The sequence below is a fragment of the Mixophyes fleayi genome, chromosome 11 (assembly GCF_038048845.1).
Source record: "Mixophyes fleayi isolate aMixFle1 chromosome 11, aMixFle1.hap1, whole genome shotgun sequence".
NCBI classification, from domain to species: Eukaryota; Metazoa; Chordata; class Amphibia; order Anura; family Limnodynastidae; genus Mixophyes; species Mixophyes fleayi.
This window is the reverse complement of record NC_134412.1, coordinates 1,657,593-1,683,889: the sequence shown is the minus strand read 5'-3', so window position 1 is coordinate 1,683,889 and position 26,297 is coordinate 1,657,593. Positions and strand designations below refer to the sequence as shown.

Here is a 26,297-nt window from a genome sequence, read left to right as displayed (position 1 = left end):
TATGAATGAGGAGTATAGATGATGTGCGATGTATGGAGTATGAATGAGGAGTATAGATGATGTGCGATGTATGGTGTATGAATGAGAGTATTGAGATGTGTAATGTATGGTGTATGAATGAGAGTATTGAGATGTGTAATGTATGGTGTATGGATGAGGAGTATAGATGATGTGCGATGTATGGAGTATGAATGAGAGTATTGAGATGTGTGATGTATGGTGTATGAATGAGAGTATTGAGATGTGTAATGTATGGTGTATGAATGAGGAGTATAGATGATGTGCGATGTATGGAGTATGAATGAGAGTATAGAGATGTGTAATGTATGGTGTATGAATGAGGAGTATAGATGATGTGTAATGTATGGTGTATGAATGAGGAGTATAGATGATGTGTGATGTATGGAGTATGAATGAGAGTATAGATGATGTGTGATGTATGGAGTATGAATGAGGAGTATAGATGATGTGTGATGTACGGAGTATGAATGAGAGTATAGATGATGTGTAATGTATGGAGTATGAATGAGAGTATTGAGATGTGTAATGTATGGTGTATGAATGAGGAGTATAGATGATGTGTAATGTATGGTGTATGAATGAGGAGTATAGATGATGTGTGATGTATGGAGTATGAATGAGAGTATAGATGATGTGTGATGTATGGAGTATGAATGAGGAGTATAGATGATGTGTGATGTACGGAGTATGAATGAGAGTATAGATGATGTGTAATGTATGGAGTATGAATGAGAGTATTGAGATGTGTAATGTATGGAGTATGAATGAGAGTATTGAGATGTGTAATGTATGGAGTATGAATGAGAGTATTGAGATGTGTAATGTATGGTGTATGAATGAGGAGTATAGATGATGTGCGATGTATGGAGTATGAATGAGGAGTATAGATGATGTGCGATGTATGGAGTATGAATGAGAGTATAGAGATGTGTAATGTATGGAGTATGAATGAGCGTATTGAGATGTGTAATGTATGGTGTATGAATGAGAGTATAGATGATGTGCGATGTATGGTGTATGAATGAGAGTATAGATGATGTGCGATGTATGGAGTATGAATGAGAGTATAGAGATGTGTAATGTATGGTGTATGAATGAGGAGTATAGATGATGTGCGATGTATGGAGTATGAATGAGGAGTATAGATGATGTGCGATGTATGGTGTATGAATGAGAGTATTGAGATGTGTAATGTATGGTGTATGAATGAGAGTATTGAGATGTGTAATGTATGGTGTATGGATGAGAGTATAGATGATGTGTGATGTATGGAGTATGAATGAGGAGTATAGATGATGTGTGATGTATGGAGTATGAATGAGGAGTATAGATGATGTATGGTGTATGAATGAGAGTATTGAGATGTGTAATGTATGGTGTATGAATGAGAGTATTGAGATGTGTAATGTATGGTGTATGGATGAGGAGTATAGATGATGTGCGATGTATGGAGTATGAATGAGGAGTATAGATGATGTGCGATGTATGGAGTATGAATGAGAGTATTGAGATGTGTAATGTATGGTGTATGAATGAGAGTATTGAGATGTGTAATGTATGGTGTATGGATGAGGAGTATAGATGATGTGCGATGTATGGAGTATGAATGAGAGTATTGAGATGTGTGATGTATGGTGTATGAATGAGAGTATTGAGATGTGTAATGTATGGTGTATGAATGAGGAGTATAGATGATGTGTGATGTATGGTGTATGGATGAGGAGTATAGATGATGTGCGATGTATGGAGTATGAATGAGAGTATTGAGATGTGTGATATATGGTGTATGAATGAGAGTATAGAGTACTCTCCACTCACTTGACATATATAACGTTAACCATTTGTTCCCCGGGGATTTTATAATATTCAGACTCGAGCTGTAATCAGAGAAATAGATAATTAGTGACACAATGTAGAAGTGATGAATATGTGGGACGTGTACGTGACCTAGGACCAGGGATGACTAACGCAGAGCAGTGTAACTCTGCGAGGGGCAGATTACTAACACATACATCCTGTCCAAATCTGCTGGATATTTCAGGACAAACCAGAGGAATCTAGAAATGATCTCACCGTGTCTACAATAGCTTCAGACACATCCCGAAACTGAATGGAGGAAACATCGTCCAGTTCCGGGGTATATTCTATGGATGTGGTAAAATTCACCAAAGCTCTGTAATAAACTGTAAGAAATAATGTATTGTATTACTGCCCAGTCAGTGGAATCACAGGGTAACACCACCCCCACCCACCCTACGGACAGGAACACCTCCAGCCCCGCCTCTTTCTGGGTCACATTTACAGCTGGGAGCAAAGCAAGAAAAGAAACAAAATTTGCACCTTGACAAGACCATGTTGTTCTGCAGTTGGGGAGGGAGGGCGGGAGGGGTGCGAATGTAAGATATGGAGACAGATTTACAGTTGGAGCACTTCTTAATTCCAGTGCCGAGTATTTGTCTGCTACATGCAAAATCAGCCAGGATTACCCTGCATGCGAAAATAAAACAAGTGCATTTGCCCCTTGCATCACAACATGGTTTTTCCAGGAGCAAATTTGATGATTTTTTTTCTGTGTTTTGCCCCTAACTCGAAATGAGGCTCAACGTCTAGTAGCAACTAACAGAACACTGACATATCCTAGAACTACCAGTAGAGGGCACTGTGGACATGTTTCTGGATGCACAACACTACATAGGGGTCGTCTACATATTGCTTAATTATGGGGTGATGGATAACACAGGGGCAACCTCCGAATTACTATATAATAATGTTACTATTCTGTATTACTTGTACCCTCCATATAAGGGCAGCTAATGAGGGTCCGGTATGGAGGCAGCTCGTCTGCTACTGAATTTCATCTATTATTATTATCATCATTTATTTATATAGCGCCACTAATTCCGCAGCGCTGTACAGAGAACTCACTCACATCAGTCCCTGCCCCATTGGAGCTTACAGTCTAAATTCCCTAATATACACAGAGACACAGACACAGACTGACACACAGACTGACACACAGACTGACACACAGACTAGGGTCAATTTGTTAGCAGCCAATTAACCTACCAGTATGTTTTTGAATCTGTTTATAAAAAAAAGGTTCATCCAGTAGAATTAGAGCAATGATCCCCTAAACTCAGGGACCATAAATTATAACAGACACCAGCCACACACAATATAAATAACACCACAAAATATCAGTCACGTTGCGTCACATGAAACTAGAAGATCGGACGCTGGGCTCTGCACAGTGAGATCATAGAGCTGAACAATGCCGCTAGTATGTGGGGCATGAGGGGTATTATACCCCTGTATCTGCTGGTGGCTCAGAAGAGTCCACAGCTCTAAGTATCTAGGTCACCATTACATATAACAGAAAGACGTGATCTGTATCAGCAGAGACATTTCCATTCTTTATAGACCTTACTGGACCTTACGCATCTATAAGTAGAAATACCCCAATTACAGAAGAATCCTTCCCAATGTTAGTGAAGCCATTTTCCTCTACAATACTCTGGTATAAAGATGGGGTTTCATGGTCGACTCAATGATTGTGAGATGGCAAAAATCTGCGGCTTCAAACCCCCCAAATCATCCCTCTTAACCACCGTACTTAATGTTTACTATGTGTTTCTTGTGGGATACGCTGCGTTCGGTTTTGGCCGTTAAAAACAAAACTCCACTTTGGACTTGTCTGTCCATATTTCGATGCAATTTGGCAAACCCAAGCCGTACTACCACGGAGTGGGGGCTTTCTCCTGGCTAACCGGCCATGAAAGTCATACACGCTTTGTTCTTTTCTGACGGAGATCCATAAACTTTAGCATTTATCGCATTGACAGAGACCTGCAGACCCCTGGATGAAGGTTGTGGGTTCTGTCATTCTCAGAGCACCATATGATGCGATCTTTGGGTGAATGTTCTGGGACGTCCATTCCTGGGATGATGGGCAGCTGTCTTCAGTGTTCTCCATTTGTAAATCGTATCTTGCAGTAGAATGAATGACAGACTTCACACTGTGTGGAAATGGCCTTATAACCTTTGCCAGACGTCCAGCAACAACTGGGTCTCTGATATTGCTGTAGACGTGCTTTCTCCTTGGTGTGGTCATCACACAGACCTGACCCCCCGCTGTTATATAGGGGTTTGTGCATCACTTCTGTACTTTGTTATGGAAGCAGTGAGAGAGTACTTACGGTTCTTTCATTTTGGCTGATTTGTTGATTTATTTCAGAGTAACATCTGTTCTGTGTCACATGAGATTATGTTTATCACATTTTAGGACTAGATAATTGTTAATTATGTTCTGTTATATAAAAGATTTGAAAGAGGGTGTACTGACTTTCATATGACTGTATATAATAATTAGAGATGTTCACTGACCCCTGTGTTTTGGTTTTGGATCTGGATTAACTTCGTGTTTTGGTTTTGGCAAAACTGTCCTTGTGTGTTTTGGTTTTGGATCCCTATTTTTTTTTCTAAAATCGCATAATTTGGCTCTTGTTTTGTTCCTACATTTTTATTAACCTCATTAACATTAATTTCCAGTCAATTTTTGTCAAGTGACAAAAACACTGCTACCCCTCCTGTTTCTGTGTGAGCAACAGCGCTGGATCTCCTGGGGAGGGAGGTACTTATGGAATCCAAAACCCGCAAAATCCGACAACGCAACAATGACGTTTTTCCTCGATTCAGACCCGATGACACGCAAAAGTACCGAGCCATCTCACGAGCCTACTCGGATCCCCCAAGTCTCAGAAAACCGAGCCCGAGCATCTCTAATAATATTACTCTTACACATCATGTAAGAAAGGGCGATAGCTAATTCACAGCCACAATAAAGGAACCATCAGTGGCCGTAAATGTAACATCGCTTCTCAGCACCTGGTAACCACAATGATGATGTATCGTCACTCCTGGGACCTTCTCTGTCTATCATAGTCCTACCCAAAACATCTGCACTCCCTTCCCCATCTGGAGTCAGGTCCACATCACAGAATACACCCACATTTTCCCCACCGTCTGAGCGTGAGAAGGGGACACAAGTGGAATGTGATACCCACAGGACTGGTCACAGTAATATAGACGGCTAATGACAAGCACAGATCTGGGACCCACCACTCATTACTATGGTCATAACCGGCTGCAGAGGAGGCCACAGCTGTTGGAGAATAAATCTATCTGTTGGGAATGGCCAATCTGTGCCAGCATGTACCCCGCACAGCTGGGAGCAGCTGGACCCAGACGTTCTACCAGCACATCCTGAATGGACACCAGATACAAACATCACATAGTACTACAGCTCCCTGGAGAACAAGACTCTGCATGTAGAACTCACTACAGATCTCCGGAGATGTGGAACATAATATCGATGTAGAATTACGACACATCCGTGTATCCTAGAAGCTACAGTATATCTATGACAAATAGGAATTATAGATATAGAAACATATGTAGAGGGTTTGAAAAATATATGTAGAGGTTGGACCAGGGATGAAAGACAAAATGTTTCCCAAACTCCTTCCCAGGAATTTGGTCTACAACATAACTAGGAATCTAATACTGGAAGAAATAATATAAAGACCTGATTCCACCTCTGAAATAATCCTCTTCCTTCATCTTAACCCTTCCTGTCCCTGAGGGAGCTCATCCTACTGTCCCAGGACCAGGACAGATTATGGGAATGATGCAGAGCGAGGACTACGCCGGTTAGCTTGGCGGAAGTTGTGCGCTTTTACTCAGGGCCATGCACAGAAAGAGAACTCAAGCAAACGCTCGCGACACTTAGGACTACTTACAGCGGAGAGGTGAACCAGGGGGAGGGAACGTGCATTCTAACGTAGTACAGGAAGCGCGTGTTCACGCCAATGCAGCCATTGCGGACCAGCAGCTTGGCGTATATATGAGCCTGTTAGGAGGCGTATCTTTTGTAGGTTCAAATATTCACTGATAAGGACGACATGGCATAACCCCGATGCGTACGCTGCCGTGCAGCGCTGGATCGTGAGATGTGTACGGCCGTGCACATGGCCAGGAGTACCCCAGACTTTGTGTGGGCAGCTCTGGTCCAGGCCCCGTATCTGTTACATGCTGTGACACATTTATGGGCAATCTGCAAAAACAAACTTTCATTTTGCCCCTCTGTAAGAAAATAGATATGAACCACCAGAAATGTTGGCCAGGGCCGGACTCTCCTCTCGGACACATCATAGAATCGCAGAAACTATAGATTAGTCAGCTTGTAGAGTTGGTGACTTCCAGCGATAAATCTTTATATCACAGTTACCCCCATATGACCTATATAGAATATTACACAGACATGTGCTTCTTATAATATTACATAGAATGAGATGCATCACATAAACAGATCTGAGGAACACGTGTGCAGGAGAAGCCGGGCGCCCAACGTGGAGTCTGATGGGAAACAGACTCTTGTAATGTGTCCCAGCCAGAAGCATGATGCCCCCCAGTGTTTATTTGGGGAGGGGGGGGCTGCAGACACACAGGGAAGAAAGAGCGCTGTGTGCAGAGGGTGCGTGTTACATGCACAGTTACATGTCCGTGTGCAGCTCACACCAGGCAGTGAGTGGTTAAGGGGAAGCAGAGGGAATGTGCAGTCAGGGAGCTGAAGGAGGGGGCAGTATGGGGTCTCACATCACCCTGGGGCGTGGGGGCAGTATGGGGTCTCACATCACTCTGGGACAAGGGGGCAGAGTATGGGGTCTCACATCACCCTGGGGCGAGGGGGCAGTATGGGGTCTCACATCACCCTGGGGCGTGGGGGCAGTATGGGGTCTCACATCACTCTGGGACAAGGGGGCAGAGTATGGGGTCTCACATCACCCTGGGGCGAGGGGGCAGAGTATGGGGTCTCACATCACTCTGGGGCGAGGTGGCACAGTATGGGGTCTCACATCACCCTGGGGCGAGGGGGCAGAGTATGGGGTCTCACATCACTCTGGGGCGAGGTGGCACAGTATGGGGTCTCACATCACTCTGGGGCGAGGGGGCAGAGTATGGGGTCTCACATCACCCTGGGGCGAGGGGGCAGAGTATGGGGTCTCACATCACTCTGGGGCGAGGGGGCACAGTATGGGGTCTCACATCACTCTGGGGCGAGGGGGCACAGTATGGGGTCTCACATCACCCTGGGGCGAGGGGGCACAGTATGGGGTCTCACATCACACTGTTAGTTTCTCACCCTCTCTCCGCATGCACGGGCACAGTGCAGTACACAGTGTCAGTAACTTACTGAGGATTGGTTCTTGGTCCAGTTCAGAGACACTCATACCAGCCAGCTGAGGAACTATGGGGGTTGTGACAGAACCTGAGAGGGGCGAGGTTGGCACAGAGAGACACAGGGGACAGTGTCAGGGAAATGACAGGAGATAAAGGAAGAGAATCATTTCATTACAGAGATATCAGAGATGCAGACAGAATCAATCATCGCTCGTCCGTAAAACACAGAAGGGAATTTACTACATTGTTCCATCGATACTCAGAAAGTAAAAAAAAATAAGTGTTACTTTCTGTGCCCTTCGATGTGGGTGATGGAGACCACAGCTGTGTATACAGGTAGATGTATAGACACCTGGTGATAAGTCTTATAAAGCTTTGTGACTTAGTACAGGCCTTGTATCTCCCTGTATACAGTACATAGTGTTAGGATCTTCCTGACTAGTTCCCGGCTGCAGAATGTCATTCCCAGCGTTACATCATCACTGCACCAATGCTGCACAAGACCCAGGAGAGGTCCAACTAAAAACTCCCTGATTAAACCAGCTCTTTAGGTCATTAACGAGGTTCATCCCCTAATCACATGAGCAGAACAAAATCACAGTGACATTTATAGGGGACGTCCCATAGATAATGCCAGAGGTGAAAGGATTAGGCGGTGGATAAATCCATGTAATGCTAAACTCAGCAGCTATGTCATATAGAAAGTGAGTGTTCTTCTTATAGTATACTGACGTCATGTGGCTCAGTGGTTATCACTATATACAGGGTAATAAAGTGGACAGATATAGATATATATAGGCAGAATTATATATAGGGTGGTATAATGGGATAAACACGTTGGTCTTTTTTACTGGTTGAACACTTATAAAACACATGAAATACATCTAACATTAGATAATATTTCCAGAATCGCCATTATCATGATTTGTGTGGGTCTTGCAGAGCTCCCAGCAGATGTGCGGAGGCCGGAACATTCCCGTGTGGAGGAGGATGGAGGGTGGTTAGTGGAGTATCCAGAGGATGACTTCTTACATAGAACAATCATAACAAGCGACCTCCACAAGGGAAAACAAACACACTTGTGTACACAGAGAATCACACACACACTTGTGTACACACACACACACACACACACACACACACACACACTTGTGTACACAGAGAATCACACACACACACACTTGTGTACACAGAGAATCACACACACACTTGTGTACACACACACTTGTGTACACAGAGAATCACACACACACTTGTGTACACACACACACACACTTGTGTACACAGAGAATCACACACACTTGTGTACACAGAGAATCACACACACACTTGTGTACACAGAGAATCACACACACACACACTTGTGTACACACACACTTGTGTACACAGAGAATCACACACACTTGTGTACACAGAGAATCACACACACACTTGTGTACACAGAGAATCACACACACACACTTGTGTACACACACACACACACTTGTGTACACACACACACACGTCTCTCTCCCCCAGTATTACTGGGCTCACAGTAACCAGATGTGAAGTTCACCTTATCTCTCGTTCCAACATCATCTCCTCCCTCTCCTGGGGAGATACGGCCCCCAAACATCCAATACATTCCAGCCCAGTACAATTAGGTGCCACCATCTCCTCAAAGCTTGGAGAATGAAACATTAGGGGCCGCAAGTATGGTGTGGGGCCCAAGGGTGGATTACAGTACTGCACGTCTTACAGACTTTTCAAAATAACAACTGGAAAAGAAAGGACACTAAAAACTATGTGTAAAATAAAGGTAGGCACTGGTAAAACAGTATAAAGCTATTTCCGGTGAGGTTGGTGTAGGCCGCGGTGATGCTGTCAGTGCTGTCGATCCCTCGCTCTCCAATACTAACGGAACGCTGCGCTCCAGACTTCGACAGACCTCCAATAATCCCTAAACCAGTTGAGCTGGTTCTTCCATGGCCACAGGAAAGAAAACCAGCAACCCAGAACCCATGTAGCATTTGGAGGTCACAGTGGGGGCCCCACTACCCTATTGCTACAGTGGTTCCTATTACCAGCAGGTGCATTTGGTTTGGCTAATTAAGATAAAATATACCGTATAAAGATGATGTTGTATTTTAATATTATTGTTCTGTATAATTCATGATACACAATCTATTCTGTGCATATCTGCATTTACCAGGGTGAAAGTGACACACTCTGCTGTACAGAATCTGTGTCCAGGAAATGTTCCTGTAGTTTTCATGGTCAGACAAGTGTCCATCTATTAATATCCATCGGAGGCCCAGATACCAGGTGTGAAGGAGATGTCCTTCCTGTTTATATAAGCAGTGATACCGATACCCTGCAGCACTGCATAGTGTGAGGGACAGATGGGGGTGATGTTGTGGCTCTCACCAGAGCAGAAGCTTCATAGCTGGAGAATACAAATCTCTCCTGCCCGGAAACAAAGGTCCATGACTTCACAAAACTACAGACTTATTACTATCACATTAACCCCACCCCAAAACAGCAATGTCCCCCTCTTTACCTGTGGAGAATGATGTGACTGTTGAGGTGGATACGGCTGTATACGGATCTGTCGGTGCAATCCCACTGCCAATTTCACTGCTGCCATGGTCATCTGCAAAGAGAGAGAAGTCATCACTACTGAGCACACACAGCCAACCGCACACAACACCGAGCGCCCAGAGCCAACTACACAACCTATGAGCACTCAAAGCCATCGTCACAACCTAACACATACACACACACAGCCATCTTCACGGACCACAGACCGCTCACAGACAACTTCACACCCCAGCAAGCACCCAGAGACAACTAGACTACCTATGAGCACACACAGCCAACTGCACACAACACCGAGCGCCCAGAGCCAACTACACAACCTATGAGCGCTCACAGCCATCGTCACAACCTACGAGCGCTCACAGCCATCGTCACAACCTAACACATACACAGCCAACTTCACAGTCCACAGACTGCTCACAGCCATCGTCACAACCTAACACACACACACACACAGCCATCTTCACGGACCACAGACCGCTCACAGACAACTTTACACCCCAGCAAGCACCCAGAGCCAACTAGACTACCTATGAGCACACACAGCCAACTGCACACAACACCGAGCGCCCAGAGCCAACTACACAACCTATGAGCGCTCACAGCCATCGTCACAACCTACGAGCGCTCACAGCCATCGTCACAACCTAACACATACACAGCCAACTTCACAGTCCACAGACTGCTCACAGCCATCGTCACAACCTAACACACACACACACACAGCCATCTTCACGGTCCACAGACCGCTCACAGCCAACTTCACACCCCAGCAAGCACCCAGAGCCAACTAGACTACCTATGAGTGCTCACAGCCAACTACACAACCTACGAGCACACACAGCCAACTGCACGCAACACCGAGCGCCCAGAGCCAACTACACAACCTACGAGCACACACAGCCAACTGCACGCAACACCGAGCGCCCAGAGCCAACTACACAACCTATGAGCACTCAGCCATCGTCACAACCTAACACACACACACAGCCATCTTCACATCCACAGACTGTTCACAACCAACTACACAACCTACGAGCACTCAGCCATCGTCACAACCTAACACACACACATACAGCCAACTTCACAGTCCACAGACTGCTCACAGCCAACTTCACACCCCACCGAGCACCCAGAGCCAACTACACAACCTACGAGCACTCAGCCATCGTCACAACCTACGAGCGCTCACAGCCATTGTCACAACCTAACACATACACACAGCCATCTTCACACTCCACCGACCGCTCACAGCCAACTACACCCCCCCAAGCGCTCACAACCAACTATACAACTTACAAGTACTTACAGCCATTGTCACGACCCAACACACATCCACAGTCATCTTCACACCCCACTGAGCACTCACAGCCTCATAGAACTTTACACATCTAGTTTCACGCACTGCAGAAGCTTATTCAAAACGATTTTGTCAGGTATTATGTGAAAGACTAAGAGTAAAACCTGCTCAGCACACATACAGGCAGTCCTTCATAGGAAGACACAACATTGTAAGCAGTGTTCACAGAGACAGATGGAAAGATTTGCAGTGTTATTGCTATACTATTGCAGATTTAATGGAAGCTGTGTGTAAAAAGGACACGAATGTCATATCAGGGAAGAGTCGTATAACCTAGATTAACGTGACCAAAGTCTACATACACAAACATGGTTAATTATAGCGGCAGACACACCCCGCACAGCGGATGAAGGAAGACAAAGACCAATTTAGAAAGGACCATGACCTCCCACACAACCGGTGACCCCTGGAGGGAGTGCAGGTGAGGACAAGCAGGTGAAATATCTGCTCTGAAGCACGGCGATGATCGCCCAGTAAACACTATTAAACTTTATAAATAAAGCACAAAAATTTTACTCAGTGCTTTACAGAGGACATTTATTCACTGACCCTGTGGAGCTTACAGACTAAATTATCTAGTACACACCAACGTACCTGCAAAAGCGAAAATACCATAGCAGCAAGGGGTGCAGCTGGGTGGGCCCAGGTCTTCTGTCAAAGTCTCATATGTCCATGGGTAAGGGGCGTGGGCACTACGAGGCCCTTTCAAAATAATGCTAATGGGTCCACAAATGTCTAGCTATGCCCCCGTCTACCCATATGTTTTTGGACTGTAGGAAAATAGGACTGAAATGAAACCAAACACGGAGAAAAAACACAAATGCTGCACAGAGAGTGCCCTGGTCGGAGTAATAACCAGAGCCCAGGTGCTGTGAGGCAGCAAAGCCCACCACTGTGTCGCTATCATTCCCATATGCAGATGGCCATGTACCCCCTGCAGTCAGGTACAGAGTGCAAGCCCCAATCCACATCTCAGATCAGAGCAGGAATTCAAAATAAATAATAGTATATATAACACAGAATAGCATTAAACATACCCTTACTTCCACTATGCCACACAATGGTCCAACTTCAAAACTCAATACTGAGTAATATCAATGTCTCCGACAGTAGAACATCCAGCATCGCAGACATCCAATGACCCGGTACATTGATGTCTCCAACAGTAGAACATCCATCATTGCAGACACCCAATGACCCGGTACATTGATGTCTCCGACAGTAGAACATCCATCATCACAGACACCCAATGACCCGGTACATCAATGTCTACGACAGTAGAACATCCATCATCACAGACACCCAATGACCCAATACATCAATGTCTCCGACAGTAGAACATCTATCATCACAGACACCCAATGACCCGGTACATCAATGTCTCCGACAGTAGAACATCCATCATCACAGACACCCAATGACCCGGTACATCAATGTCTTCGACAGTAGAACATCCATCATCACAGACACCCAATGACCCGGTACATCAATGTCTACGACAGTAGAACATCCATCATCACAGACACCCAATGACCCAATACATCAATGTCTCCGACAGTAGAACATCTATCATCACAGACACCCAATGACCCGGTACATCAATGTCTCCGACAGTAGAACATCCATCATCACAGACACCCAATGACCCGGTACATCAATGTCTTCGACAGTAGAACATCCATCATCACAGACACCCAATGACCCGGTACATCAATGTCTACGACAGTAGAACATCCATCATCACAGACACCCAATGACCCGGTACATCAATGTCTACGACAGTAGAACATCCATCATCACAGACACCCAATGACCCGGTACATCAATGTCTCCGACAGTAGAACATCCAGGATCACAGACACCCAATGACCCGATACATCAATGTCTACGACAGTAGAACATCCAGGATCACAGACACCCAATGACCCGGTACATCAATGTCTCCGACAGTAGAACATCCATCATCACAGACACCCAATGACCCGGTACATTGAGGTATCTTTCCTGGTTCCACCACAAATGTTCTGCACCATTCAAGTTTCTGTGTCAGTGGTAGGGAAATTACATCCAGTGGGACCTAATAAGGTTCTCTGACTGTACAGCGCTGAGAATATATTAGTGGTATGTAAATAAGGAATAATATAAAACTGGAACCAGAGTCCCCATTTTCCACCACTCATGGAAACCAGACACGGGGACAATGTAACAGGTGTTCTATGCTACTGCTATTATACGAGAGAGTAAGTGTCTTGTATCTTCCTCCCCCACAGCTATCATTGGATACGGTTAGTGGTGATTAGCAAAAACTCACCAAGAATCAAACACAAACCACAAATACAACAAATGGTTAATAAGTCAGCTATTGTTTCCCATAAAAGCAGCTTAGGACATCTGCACTTGTAAATATGTCATTATAAGGCAGTTTCCTGAAGATATTTCAGATTCCAGCAGTTGGGAGAAGTCATTTTCTCTGCATTCCTGAGGGTGATGACAGAGGCTGCACAGATATCACATCATAGGTGCTGCCCTATAGCTGCCGTCTGAGAACCAAGTGTGGCAGGAATGTGACAGTATGTCCTGTGAAATACTAACACGTAACACTCTCCTATAACGAGGCCTGAGGACACAGTCAGAAACTAATCATACACTATAGACTTTCACCCTCAGGACTTACTTACACGTAAACTAGGGTGGAAGAAACTGGAGCGCACAAGTATTGTTCCCCTACACACACCTCTGCATCCCACTTATTGTTTCCCTACACACACCTCTGCATCCGTTTCCCTATACACACACACCTCTGCATCCCACGTATTGTTTCCCTACACACACACACACACACACACACCTCTGCATCCCACGTATTGTTCCCCTACACACACACACCTCTGCATCCCACGTATTGTTCCCCTACACACACACACTTCTGCATCCCACGTATTATTTCCCTACACACACCTCTGCATCCCACGTATTGTTCCCCTATACACACACACACCTCTGCATCCCGCGTATTGTTCCCCTACACACACACACCTCTGCATCCCACGTATTGTTACCCTACACACACACACACACACACACACACACAGACACACCTCTGCATCCCACGTATTATTTCCCTACACACACCTCTGCATCCCACGTATTGTTCCCCTACACACACACACACCTCTGCATCCCACGTATTGTTCCCCTACACACACCTCTGCATCCCACGTATTGTTTCCCTACACACACACACACACACACACACCTCTGCATTCCACATATTGTTCCCCTAACACACACACACCTCTGCATCCCACGTATTATTTCCCTACACACACACCTCTGCATCCCACGTATTGTTCCCCTACACACAGACCTCTGCATCCCACGTATTGTTCCCTTACACACACCTCTGTATCCCATGTATTGTTCCCCTACACACACACCTCTGCATCCCACGTATTGCTCCCCTACACACACACACCTCTGAATCACACGTATTGTTCCCCTACACACACACACACCTCTGCATCCCACGTATTGTTCCCCTACACACACACACACCTCTGCATCCCACGTATTGTTCCCCTACACACACACACACACACACACACCTCTGCATCCCACATATTGTTCCCCTACACACACACCTCTGCATCCCACATATTGTTCCCCTACACACACACCTCTGCATCCCACATATTGTTCCCCTACACACACACACACACCTCTGCATCCCACATATTGTTCCCCTACACACACACACACACACACACCTCTGCATCCCACGTATTGTTCCCCTACACACATCTCTGCATCCCGCGTATTGTTTCCCTACACACACACCTCTGCATCCGTTTCCCTATACACACACACCTCTGCATCCCACGTATTGTTTCCCTACACACACACACACACCTCTGCATCCCACGTATTGTTCCCCTATACACACACACACACCTCTGCATCCCGCGTATTGTTCCCCTACACACACACACCTCTGCATCCCACGTATTGTTACCCTACACACACACACACACACACACACACATCTCTGCATCCCACGTATTGTTCCCCTACACACACACCTCTGCATCCCACGTATTGTTCCCCTAACCACACACACAGACACACACACCTCTGCATCCCGCGTATTGTTCCCCTACACACACACACACCTCTGCATCCCACGTATTGTTTCCCTACACACACACCTCTGCATCCGTTTCCCTATACACACCTCTGCATCCCACGTATTGTTCCCCTACACACACACCTCTGCATCCCACGTATTGTTCCCCTACACACACACACCTCTGCATCCCACGTATTGTTCCCCTACACACACACACACACCTCTGCATCCCACGTATTGTTTCTCTACACACACACACCTCTGCATCCCACGTATTGTTTCTCTACACACACACACCTCTGCATCCCACGTATTGTTTCTCTACACACACACACACACACCTCTGCATCCCACGTATTGTTTCTCTACACACACCTCTGCATACATATATTGTTCCCCTACACACACACACACGTATTACTGTAGGTGGAAGAAGCCGGGTGGATGTAGTGTGAGTGTAGGACATTATAAGTGGAAGAAGCCGGGTGGATGTAGTGTGAGTGTAGGACAATAGGTGGAAGAAGCCGGGTGGATGTAGTGTGAGTGTAGGACTAGAGATAGAAGAAGCCGGGTGGATGTAGTGTGAGTGTAGGACAAGAGATAGAAGAAGCCGGGTGGATGTAGTGTGAGTGTAGGACTAGAGATAGAAGAAGCCGGGTAGTTGACTGTAGGACTGTAGATGGAAGAAGCCGGGTAGATGACTGTAGGACTGTAGATGGAAGAAGCCGGGTAGATGACTGTAGGACTGTAGATGGAAGAAGCCGGGTAGATGACTGTAGGACTGTAGATGGAAGAAGCCGGGTAGATGACTGTAGGACTGTAGATGGAAGAAGCCGGGTAGTTGCTGTAAGACTGTAGATAGAAGAAGCCAGGTGGATGTAGTGTGAGTGTAGGACTAGAGATAGAAGAAGCCGGGTGGATGTAGTGTAAGTGTAGGACTAGAGATAGAAGAAGCTGGGTGGATGTAGTGTGAGTGTAAGACTGTAGGTGGAAGAAGCTGGGTGGATGTAGTGTGAGTGTAAGACTGTAGGTGGAAGAAGCTGGGTGGATGTAGTGTGAGTGTAGGACTAGAGATAGAAGAAGCCAGGTGGATGTAGTGTGAGTGTAGGACTAGAGATAGAAGAAGCCGGGTGGATGTAGTGTAAGTGTAGGACTAGAGATAGAAGAAGCCGGGTGGATGTAGTGTGAGTGTAGGACTAGAGATAGAAGAAGCCGGGTGGATGTAGTGTGAGTGTAGGACTAGAGATAGAAGAAGCCAGGTGGATGTAGTGAGAGTGTAGGACTAGAGATAGAAGAAGCCAGGTGGATGTAGTGAGAGTGTAGGACTAGAGATAGAAGAAGCCGGGTGGATGTAGTGAGAGTGTAGGACTAGAGATAGAAGAAGCTGGGTGGATGTAGTGTGAGTGTAAGACTGTAGGTGGAAGAAGCTGGGTGGATGTAGTGTGAGTGAAGGACTAGAGATAGAAGAAGCCAGGTGGATGTAGTGTGAGTGTAGGACTAGAGATAGAAGAAGCCTGGTGGATGTAGTGTGAGTGTAGGACTAGAGATAGAAGAAGCCAGGTGGATGTAGTGTGAGTGTAGGACTAGAGATAGAAGAAGCCGGGTGGATGTAGTGTGAGTGTAGGACTAGAGATAGAAGAAGCCGGGTGGATGAAGTGTGAGTGTAGGACTAGAGATAGAAGAAGCCGGGTGGATGTAGTGTGAGTGTAGGACTAGAGATAGAAGAAGCCAGGTGGATGTAGTGTGAGTGTAGGACTAGAGATAGAAGAAGCCAGGTGGATGTAGTGTGAGTGTAAGACTGTAGGTGGAAGAAGCCGGGTAGATGACCGTAGGACTAGAGATGGAAGAAGCTGTAAGATAACTAAGATTATAGATGGAAGGAGCCGGGTAGATGACTAAGATTATAGATGGGCTCCTGGGATTTGAATATTTGTGGTTGTGCTCAGTGTAAATATGGATTTTGCAGCTAGTTGAGACTTTTCAACATTAAACTGCTGCAGAACAGTCTGTAGGTTTGAGGCTCAGCCATAAGAAGCTCATTAACATAACATTAATATAATTGCTACAGGACAACAATGGCTAAATCATATCAATGCTGATACAGTTGAACAATTTTCCATTCACCTAATGACCTTCACACCTACCTCCAGAGGCCTCATCTGCCACAAAGTCTTCATCATCGCCCAGGTCTCCATAACCCCAGCGATGTGGTCTTATCCGCGTCTCGGACTCGCTCTCTGGGAAATATACCTCATCCAGAACTCTGGAGCCAAAGGCTGCCTGCAAAACACAGCGCAGGAGAGGAGTTACCACCGTGCAGGACAGCTGCCCCGAACGTCATCATCAAGTAATGGTATGAACTGCTCTGCACGATATACAGGGGACTGGGGTACAGTGCGGAGATACATAAGCGGGGTACAGTGTAGACACGTAAGCGGGGTACAGTGCACAGAGATGTAAGTGGGGCACATTACATTTACACATGAGTTGCAGACAGCACAGATAGATAAACGGGTGCAGTAGAGACACCTAACCGGGGTACAGTACAGAGAGGTAAGTGGGGTACAGTACAAACAGGTAAATGGGGTACAGTACATAGATGTAAGTGGGGTACAGTATAAACACCCCATTACCCTTGTGCCAATAGTTAAATGATCATTTCTTGGTCATCAAAGAAATCAGTTGAACATTCCAGTACAATAAACCTCCACCATCGTCACCATCATAGGAGAGGGCTGCAGTCGCTGTCCTGTGCCCGGGGGTCATATTTCTACCGGACAGACGGGCACACTACCCCCACCTCTCCCCTCTTCAGCTCATCAGACCGCATGAAGAGTGGAATGTGTTGTAACAGCACTTTCCTGTGCAAATACGTCGGGCTTATGATTACAGGGCAACCAGGCCAGGAACAAAGGGATTTAACGCCAACATAAAAGGTGTTTAATCAGCTTGTGCTGAACTGAATGAGAGCTGGGTCCCTGTAAGAGCACTGGGGAAACAGGGGCTGGCGATCTGTGCAGCCCTGAATAACACATGGCATGATCCCGGTACACAGGCACCTGAGACACAGCCATGACACCTGTACAATACATACGTGTGGGAAGATAGAGCCAAGTGATCAGTGAAGGGAGGGACGGGTTCAACCAAAGACGGATCCTCTTAGTGTGGACCAGACTGCAGACTGTGGATTAGTGAAACAGAGAGAAACCAAATCCAAGTCTGTGTCCGAGTCCCAGGCACTAGAATTAGATTGTAAGCTCTTCCGGACATGAATATAAAATACATCAATTGCCATAAAGAACCTGGTAAACAGAGAAGAACTCTGTGACCGGTTCTGTCTGATATCGCCCTATACAGACTATGCGGTTTATACTGCAGTTAGATCACTAGAACTGACCACAGAGTGCAATGATAATATTCTGAGGATGTTGTATGCCCGATTTAACAGAGGTCACTGTGGATTATAAGACCTCGGTAAAATACACTGTTCAGTGTGACTCTGACACTGCAGCTCTATTACAAAGTACAGCACTAGCTTCCCCCTGTACTACAGATAGTTCCTCCCACAGGACTCAGATAATGTCCTGATTACATCTTTCACAGATCAAAGAGCTGAAACAAAATTGCTGTGATATGACTGGTCCTGCCCCTATATGTCAATCAACCAATCCATGCATCGTATTTCTGCAAAGCAAGTCTGGAAAGTGGTCACTCACACGCTGGCGGCCTTGTATGAAAGGCTCCTCCCTCCTAATATGGCAGCGAGCATGGGATACATTTAATTACATATAAACCCTCCCGTTCATGTAAATTCTTCAGCTCAGTAATACACACCCTTTTATATAGAGCAACGTCAAACAGCGGCTTTTACTCCCTGCACTGCTCACCTCCACTCTTACGCTGTTTATCTTTAGTGTGTCTCTGACATGGAGGGCGTCTCTGGAACATGTAATCTATTTAATTATCAACATGGAATTGAAGCTCTAGAAAGACCAAGAACATTGATGTCCCGATGCTGAAGATCTCCAGATAACGCCTCTACGAGGTCACATACGGCCTCTGTAATTTACGAACTTCAAGAATGAAAAGTGGGTTCTGTGTAATGTTCCCCAGCAGGGAACAGGTTAACAAAGTCCTAACAGAGGAAACGCCAAACGAGTGCTCAGCTCCTCCAGCTGCCATCCCTGGGGTTTTCCATGTTATTTGTTGTGTATCTGGAAAACAAGGAACGGGCGAGCGATCCTCCTCTCTGACGCTGAATGTAAACAGCACACAGTGTTCCCAGTATCGTCTCCCGCAGGAACAATGTGCAGGTGCAGAATCTGATGAAACCATCAAGTCTGACGCTTGTAACATTTAACCTCTCGGTGCCTGTTGACCATCTCAGTGACTTGGCCGCACTTAGACGGATAACTGACTGCGCTTCACCAATTTACCAGGCACAGAAGATGGGATCAAACGGATCCCGTGGGGATCAATGCTTTCTAAGTTAGTGACACTATTATGGTGACATCTTGGGAAGAGCAGAGATCATCAGAAAACCATTGAGGAAACTTAATGGCACTCATTTGACCTGCTTCATACATGCAAGAAGGCAGCCAAATAACATTTTATTGAAATGTGCCCAAAAATTTAACTCTATTTCATAGTGAAACGCGTCTGTATTTAAAGGAACTATTTGACATAAATATACAGTATATTAAGGGCTTCGTATTACTGAGCTGAATAATATACATGAACTAGACTGTATTCGCTTAACACATCCACCATGCTCTCCATCACGCCTCTGTTTGCAGGCGGCCGTGTAAGGAGAAAGGGTTTACGACAGACAAAGAGTGACTGACCGCATGCTAGCCTTGCTTTGCAGACTGCACTGTGTGGATTGGTGGACTGATAAACAGGAGTAGGGCCAGTGACATCACAGTCACTCAGATTACTGCAGTCTCATCTTTATGACCTGCGTGAGAACCCACCGATATATCAGCTGTCTGCTATAGAGTAACAATACTTTACTATCATCATCATCATCATTTATTTATATAGCGCAACTAACTCCGCAGCGCTGTACAGAGAACTCACTCACATCAGTCCCTGCCCCAATGGAGCTTACAGTCTATATTCCCTAACACACACACACAGACACACAGACTAGGGTCAATTTAATAGCAGCTAATTAACCTACCAGTATGTTTTTGGAGTGTGGGAGGAAACCGGAGCACCCAGAGGAAACCCACGCAAACACGGGGAGAACATACAAACTCCACACAGATAAGGCCATGGTTGGGAATTGGACTCGTGACCCCAGCGCTGTGAGGCAGAAGTGCTAACCACTGAGCCACCATGCAGCCCAGTATATAACAGAATGTCCAGGTATCACTGAAAGTTTCAATTGTAGGGTTTAGGGGTCCATCAGGTAGAAATGAGGCCTCATTCTTAGAAAGCAGAGAACACACAGCCAAAAGATTAGGCCTGGGTTTAATTACCTTTAGATAAACTAGGATTAGATCATTTATTCAAAGCTAATAATCAGCCTGAGAATGGCAGAGGCCAGAAAATAGGATTTACTGCCTGTGGGCAGCGTGAGAACATGACAGTTACAAGTCAGAGATCTAGTTATCCATTAGCCCAGTGTTATAGTGCGGGACCCGGGGCCATTCTGCACATCACTGGGTCCCCTTACATTCTAGTTCCACCTCCAGCCTTAGCTCCTTGTAGAACTCATCTACCTTACGTTATGTAGAGGAATCCAGTGTCCGTCACAGACTGATCCCTACCTGGAAAACATCCTGGTGCATAAAACTATCAGCACATCCTGAAATATTCCCATTTGTGACTCTTACTGGAACCTATCACTTTGCAGGATGACAGAGTTTCCTTGTATGACCAGATATTGTTAGTCCAATAAGATAGGAACATGCAGTTTATATTCTGCACAAATCACAAGGACAGGGAACAGAGAGATGATTTGGATGGAGGAGAATGGGGGGGTTTCTGTATAATGAGATTCTGAACATCTGTGTAAAGGACTGAAGGTGAGAATATACCGGAGATCTATTTATTTGTGTTATAAAAACTACCTATGAGACAAAAGACCATCCACACGGCGGAACGTTTCCAAATACTCCGTTCCGATAATCATTTTAACATTTCCCGTGAACCTACGTGACCTCACACCCATGGCAGGCCCAGATTTAATGTGACAAGATGTAGGTCACCTGATCCGTGACTCCCAAAATCTGCTCTGTTCAACCTTCAGATCTGGATTGAATATTCACAGTCATCAAGAGAACAGGGATTTATATCCAACTATGAAGCTCTGCGATGCTGTCTCAGATTAGATACAGTGCAGATCCCCAGTCACTGATGTAATGACGCCCACTCTGGTCTATTAACCCATGAGACCAGTAAGCTATAAGGACATGTAACCCCATCGCTCCTGAGGTTCTCCAATCACCTATGAGGTGTCCCTCACCTACACTCCTTACTATATCATCAGTAGATTGCCATGAAGGGGCCTCACCCAATCGGCAGCTGTGTGTGGGGGAATTTCAGGAGAAGTGGTGGCTCATGTGCAGGAAGTGTTTTTCGGGGGATCCAGGCTCTACAAGGGTTTGTCCTGCAGATTAAAGTATTTATCTGCCATTAGGAGGAGAGTCCTCCAAAGTACATATATTATCTCACATAGAAAGCCCCCACAAAATATTTACAGAGAGACCATCCATATACCCTGAATTGTGGTATCTGCATCGTACCAGCAGAGACCACAGACCAAGCCAACTGTATGGTGATCAGCATGGGCTGCAAACCTCACACAGATCTATCTGTCCTGCAGGATTATCAGAGCCCCCCAGAAATAGACAGTAAGGGGTGATCCGTCTCTCCTGCGGCTCCTAAGCCTGGGAGCACTGGAGGGTTAACCGGCTGCCACAAGCTTCCAGCAGTGAATTGGACGGTTTGTCGCGTGAAACTGGATGTAACCAAACAGAGTGCATCCAAAAATACAGACACCGCAAATAGCCCCACAGGACGCCTAATATGGAGTACCGGCAGCCATAGTGACAGGACTCTTTGTTTAGTCTGTGAAACGAGGGTCTGACATCACCAGCACAGTTATATCACAGACAGCGACATGTCGGTGCTGCCATAGGCCAGTATATAGGTATATCCACATATATCTTACTAACTACCCCTGAGTACTGATAGTATTATCTGTATACAGCACCAACATTTATACTAATAATATACTGACCTATATGTAACATCTATGGACACATCACAGAGCCGACACTCTGTACCCCCCAATGTCACCAGAAAAGGTCACAATACAGGATGTGGCTGCACAGAGACCACCAAACATGGCTGCACAGAGACCACTAACACCAACTATGAGGACCACCAAACATGGCTGCACAGAGACCACCAAACATGGCTGTACAGGGACCACTAACACCAGCTATGAGGACCACCAAACATGGCTGCACAGAGACCACTAACACCAACTATGAGGACCACCAAACATGGCTGCACAGAGACCACCAAGCATGGCTGCACAGAGACCACTAACACCAACTATGAGGACCACCAAACATGGCTGCACAGAGACCACCAAACACGGCTGCACAGAGACCACTAACACCAGCTATGAGGACCACCAAACATGGCTGCACAGAGACCACTAACACCAACTATGAGGACCACCAAACATGGCTGCACAGAGACCACTAACACCAACTATGAGGACCACCAAACATGGCTGCACAGAGACCACCAAGCATGGCTGCACAGAGACCACTAACACCAACTATGAGGACCACCAAACATGGCTGCACAGAGACCACCAAACACGGCTGCACAGAGACCACTAACACCAGCTATGAGGACCACAAAACATGGCTGCACAGAGACCACCAAACACGGCTGCACAGAGACCACCAAACACGGCTGCACAGAGACCACCAAACATGGCTGCACAGATGGCAGCTGTACCTGGGTTAAGCAGCATGATATTCTCATGCAGCCTCATACACCATCTGCTGTGAGGTCTCTCACACGTTCCGCATATTTGTGGGATGATTCAGTTAAACTTCCCATGGAAAGACAAACCTCACCTTTACAGAGTTAATGAGCAGTTTGTGAACGATTATGTGCAGCTGAAGCCGCAGGACACACGTGTAAACATGTAAGAGAGACAGAAGAAAGGGATATTCTCTCTGTGACAGGTAATATGTGGGATGCAGAGGAGGGCGATGGTTCTATAAACAGAGCAACACAGTGCCAGCTTCCCTGGAAATAACTGGACTACGGATGAGCAGGAGGAATATGCCAGGGTAACGCTCTGCACAGAACCTGAAATGTGATTATTCAAATAGTTTCAGGAATAATGTTCTGCACTGAACCTCAAAGTGTTATGCTCTGCTGAAATCCTGGACAGTAATGCTCTGCAGTACACCGCTACCGGTAATGCTCTGCAGTACACCGCTACCGGTAATGCTCTGCAGTACACCGCTACCGGTAATGCTCTGCAGTACACCGCTACCAGTAATGCTCTGCTGACAACCTGGACAGTAATGCTCTGCAGTACACCGCTACTGGTAATGCTCTGCAGTACACCGCTACCTGTAATGCTCTGCAGTACACCGCTACTGGTAATGCTCTGCAGTACACCTCTACCGGTAATGCTCTGCTACAACCTGGACAGTAAGGCTCTGCAGTACACCTCTATCGGTAATGCTCTGCTACAACCTGGACAGTAAGGCTCTGCAGTACACCTCTATCGGTAATGCTCTGCTGAAATCCTGGACAGTAAGGCTCTGCAGTACACCTCTATCGGTAATGCTCTGCTGAAATCCTGGATAGTAAGGCTCTGCAGTACACCTCTATCGGTAATGCTCTGCTGAAATCCTGGACAGTAAGGCTCTGCAGTACACCTCTATCGGTAATGCTCTGCTGAAATCCTGGACAGTAATGCTCTGCAGTACACCGCTACCGGTAATGCTCTGCTGACAACCTGGACAGTAATGCTCTGCAGTACACCGCTACCTGTAATGCTCTGCAGTACACCGCTACTGGTAATGCTCTGCAGTACACCGCTACCGGTAATGCTCTGCTACAACCTGGACAGTAAGGCTCTGCAGTACACCTCTATCGGTAATGCTCTGCTACAACCTGGACAGTAAGGCTCTGCAGTACACCTCTATCGGTAATGCTCTGCTGAAATCCTGGACAGTAAGGCTCTGCAGTACACCTCTATCGGTAATGCTCTGCTGAAATCCTGGACAGTAAGGCTCTGCAGTACACCTCTATCGGTAATGCTCTGCTGAAATCCTGGACAGTAATGCTCTGCAGTACACCGCTACCGGTAATGCTCTGCTTCAACCTGGACAGTAAGGCTCTGCAGTACACCTCTACCGGTAATGCTCTGCTACAACCTGGACAGTAAGGCTCTGCAGTACACCTCTACCGGTAATACTCTGCTGAAATCCTGGACAGTAAGGCTCTGCAGTACACCTCTACCGGTAATGCTCTGCTACAACCTGGACAGTAAGGCTCTGCAGTACACCTCTATCGGTAATGCTCTGCTGAAATCCTGGACAGTAAGGCTCTGCAGTACACCTCTACCGGTAATGCTCTGCTACAACCTGGACAGTAAGGCTCTGCAGTACACCTCTACCGGTAATACTCTGCTGAAATCCTGGACAGTAAGGCTCTGCAGTACACCTCTACCGGTAATGCTCTGCTACAACCTGGACAGTAAGGCTCTGCAGTACACCTCTATCGGTAATGCTCTGCTGAAATCCTGGACAGTAAGGCTCTGCAGTACACCGCTACCAGTAATGCTCTGCAGTACACCGCTACCGGTAATGCTCTGTTTCAACCTGGACAGTAAGGCTCTGCAGTACACCGCTACCAGTAATGCTCTGCTGACAACCTGGAATGTGATAATTCAGGGGTAAATACTCAGCAAGGAGCCTCAGGAATAATGCTCTGCACTGTCTGTTCTCCTCATGAGGACTCCAGACCGAAATATCAATCTGATCAATGTAATCTTTGTGAAATAAGAGAAGACTTTCCATCCAGCGGGGGGAGACTGGAAACACTGACAACCCCCCACCACCAACACATCTATCTAGCTTCTATCCAGTGATGTAATATACACATTGTGTTCTATTCACACTAAGAACCAGCCGAGCACAAGTACCAGGAGCACACAGAGAGAACCGGGGGAACCCCAAGTATCAGGAGCACACAGACAGGACCGGGGGAACCCCAAGTACCAGGAGCACACAGACAGGACCGGGGAGAACCACAAGTATCAGGAGCACACAGACAGGACCGGGGGAACCCCAAGTACCAGGAGCACTCAGAGAGGACCGGGGAGAACCACAAGTATCAGGAGCACTCAGAGAGGACCGGGGAGAACCACAAGTACCAGGAGCACACAGACAGAACTGGGGGAACCCCAAGTATCAGGAGCACACAGACAGGACCGGGGGAACCCCAAGTATCAGGAGCACACAGACAGGACCGGGGAGAACCACAAGTACCAGGACCACACAGACAGGACCGGGGAGAACCACAAGTACCAGGACCACACAGACAGAACCGGGGGAACCCCAAGTACCAGGACCACACAGACAGAACCGGGGGAACCACAAGTACCAGGACCACACAGACAGGACCGGGGAGAACCACAAGTACCAGGACCACACAGACAGAACCGGGGGAACCCCAAGTACCAGGACCACACAGACAGAACCGGGAGAACCACAAGTACCAGGACCACACAGACAGGACCGGGGAGAACCACAAGTACCAGGACCACACAGACAGAACCGGGGGAACCCCAAGTATCAGGACCACACAGACAGAACTGGGGGAACCCCAAGTATCAGGAGCACACAGACAGGACCGGGGGAACCCCAAGTATCAGGAGCACACAGACAGGACCGGGGAGAACCACAAGTACCAGGACCA

General features: G+C 46.5%; 1 protein-coding gene across 1 annotated transcript in view; it reads right to left on the bottom strand.

Moving 5' to 3' along the window:
* The window catches only part of HSPG2 (heparan sulfate proteoglycan 2), a 131,457-nt gene that overhangs the window by 72,585 nt on the left and 32,575 nt on the right, over positions 1-26,297 (bottom strand). The window contains exons 2-6 of the mRNA XM_075190859.1: positions 17,468-17,603; positions 9,800-9,892; positions 7,274-7,348; positions 2,095-2,204; positions 1,840-1,898 (exon numbers count right to left, since the gene is read on the bottom strand). Coding sequence (XP_075046960.1) covers positions 1,840-1,898; positions 2,095-2,204; positions 7,274-7,348; positions 9,800-9,892; positions 17,468-17,603 — 473 coding nt within the window. The remainder of the gene's footprint in view (positions 1-1,839; positions 1,899-2,094; positions 2,205-7,273; positions 7,349-9,799; positions 9,893-17,467; positions 17,604-26,297) is intronic.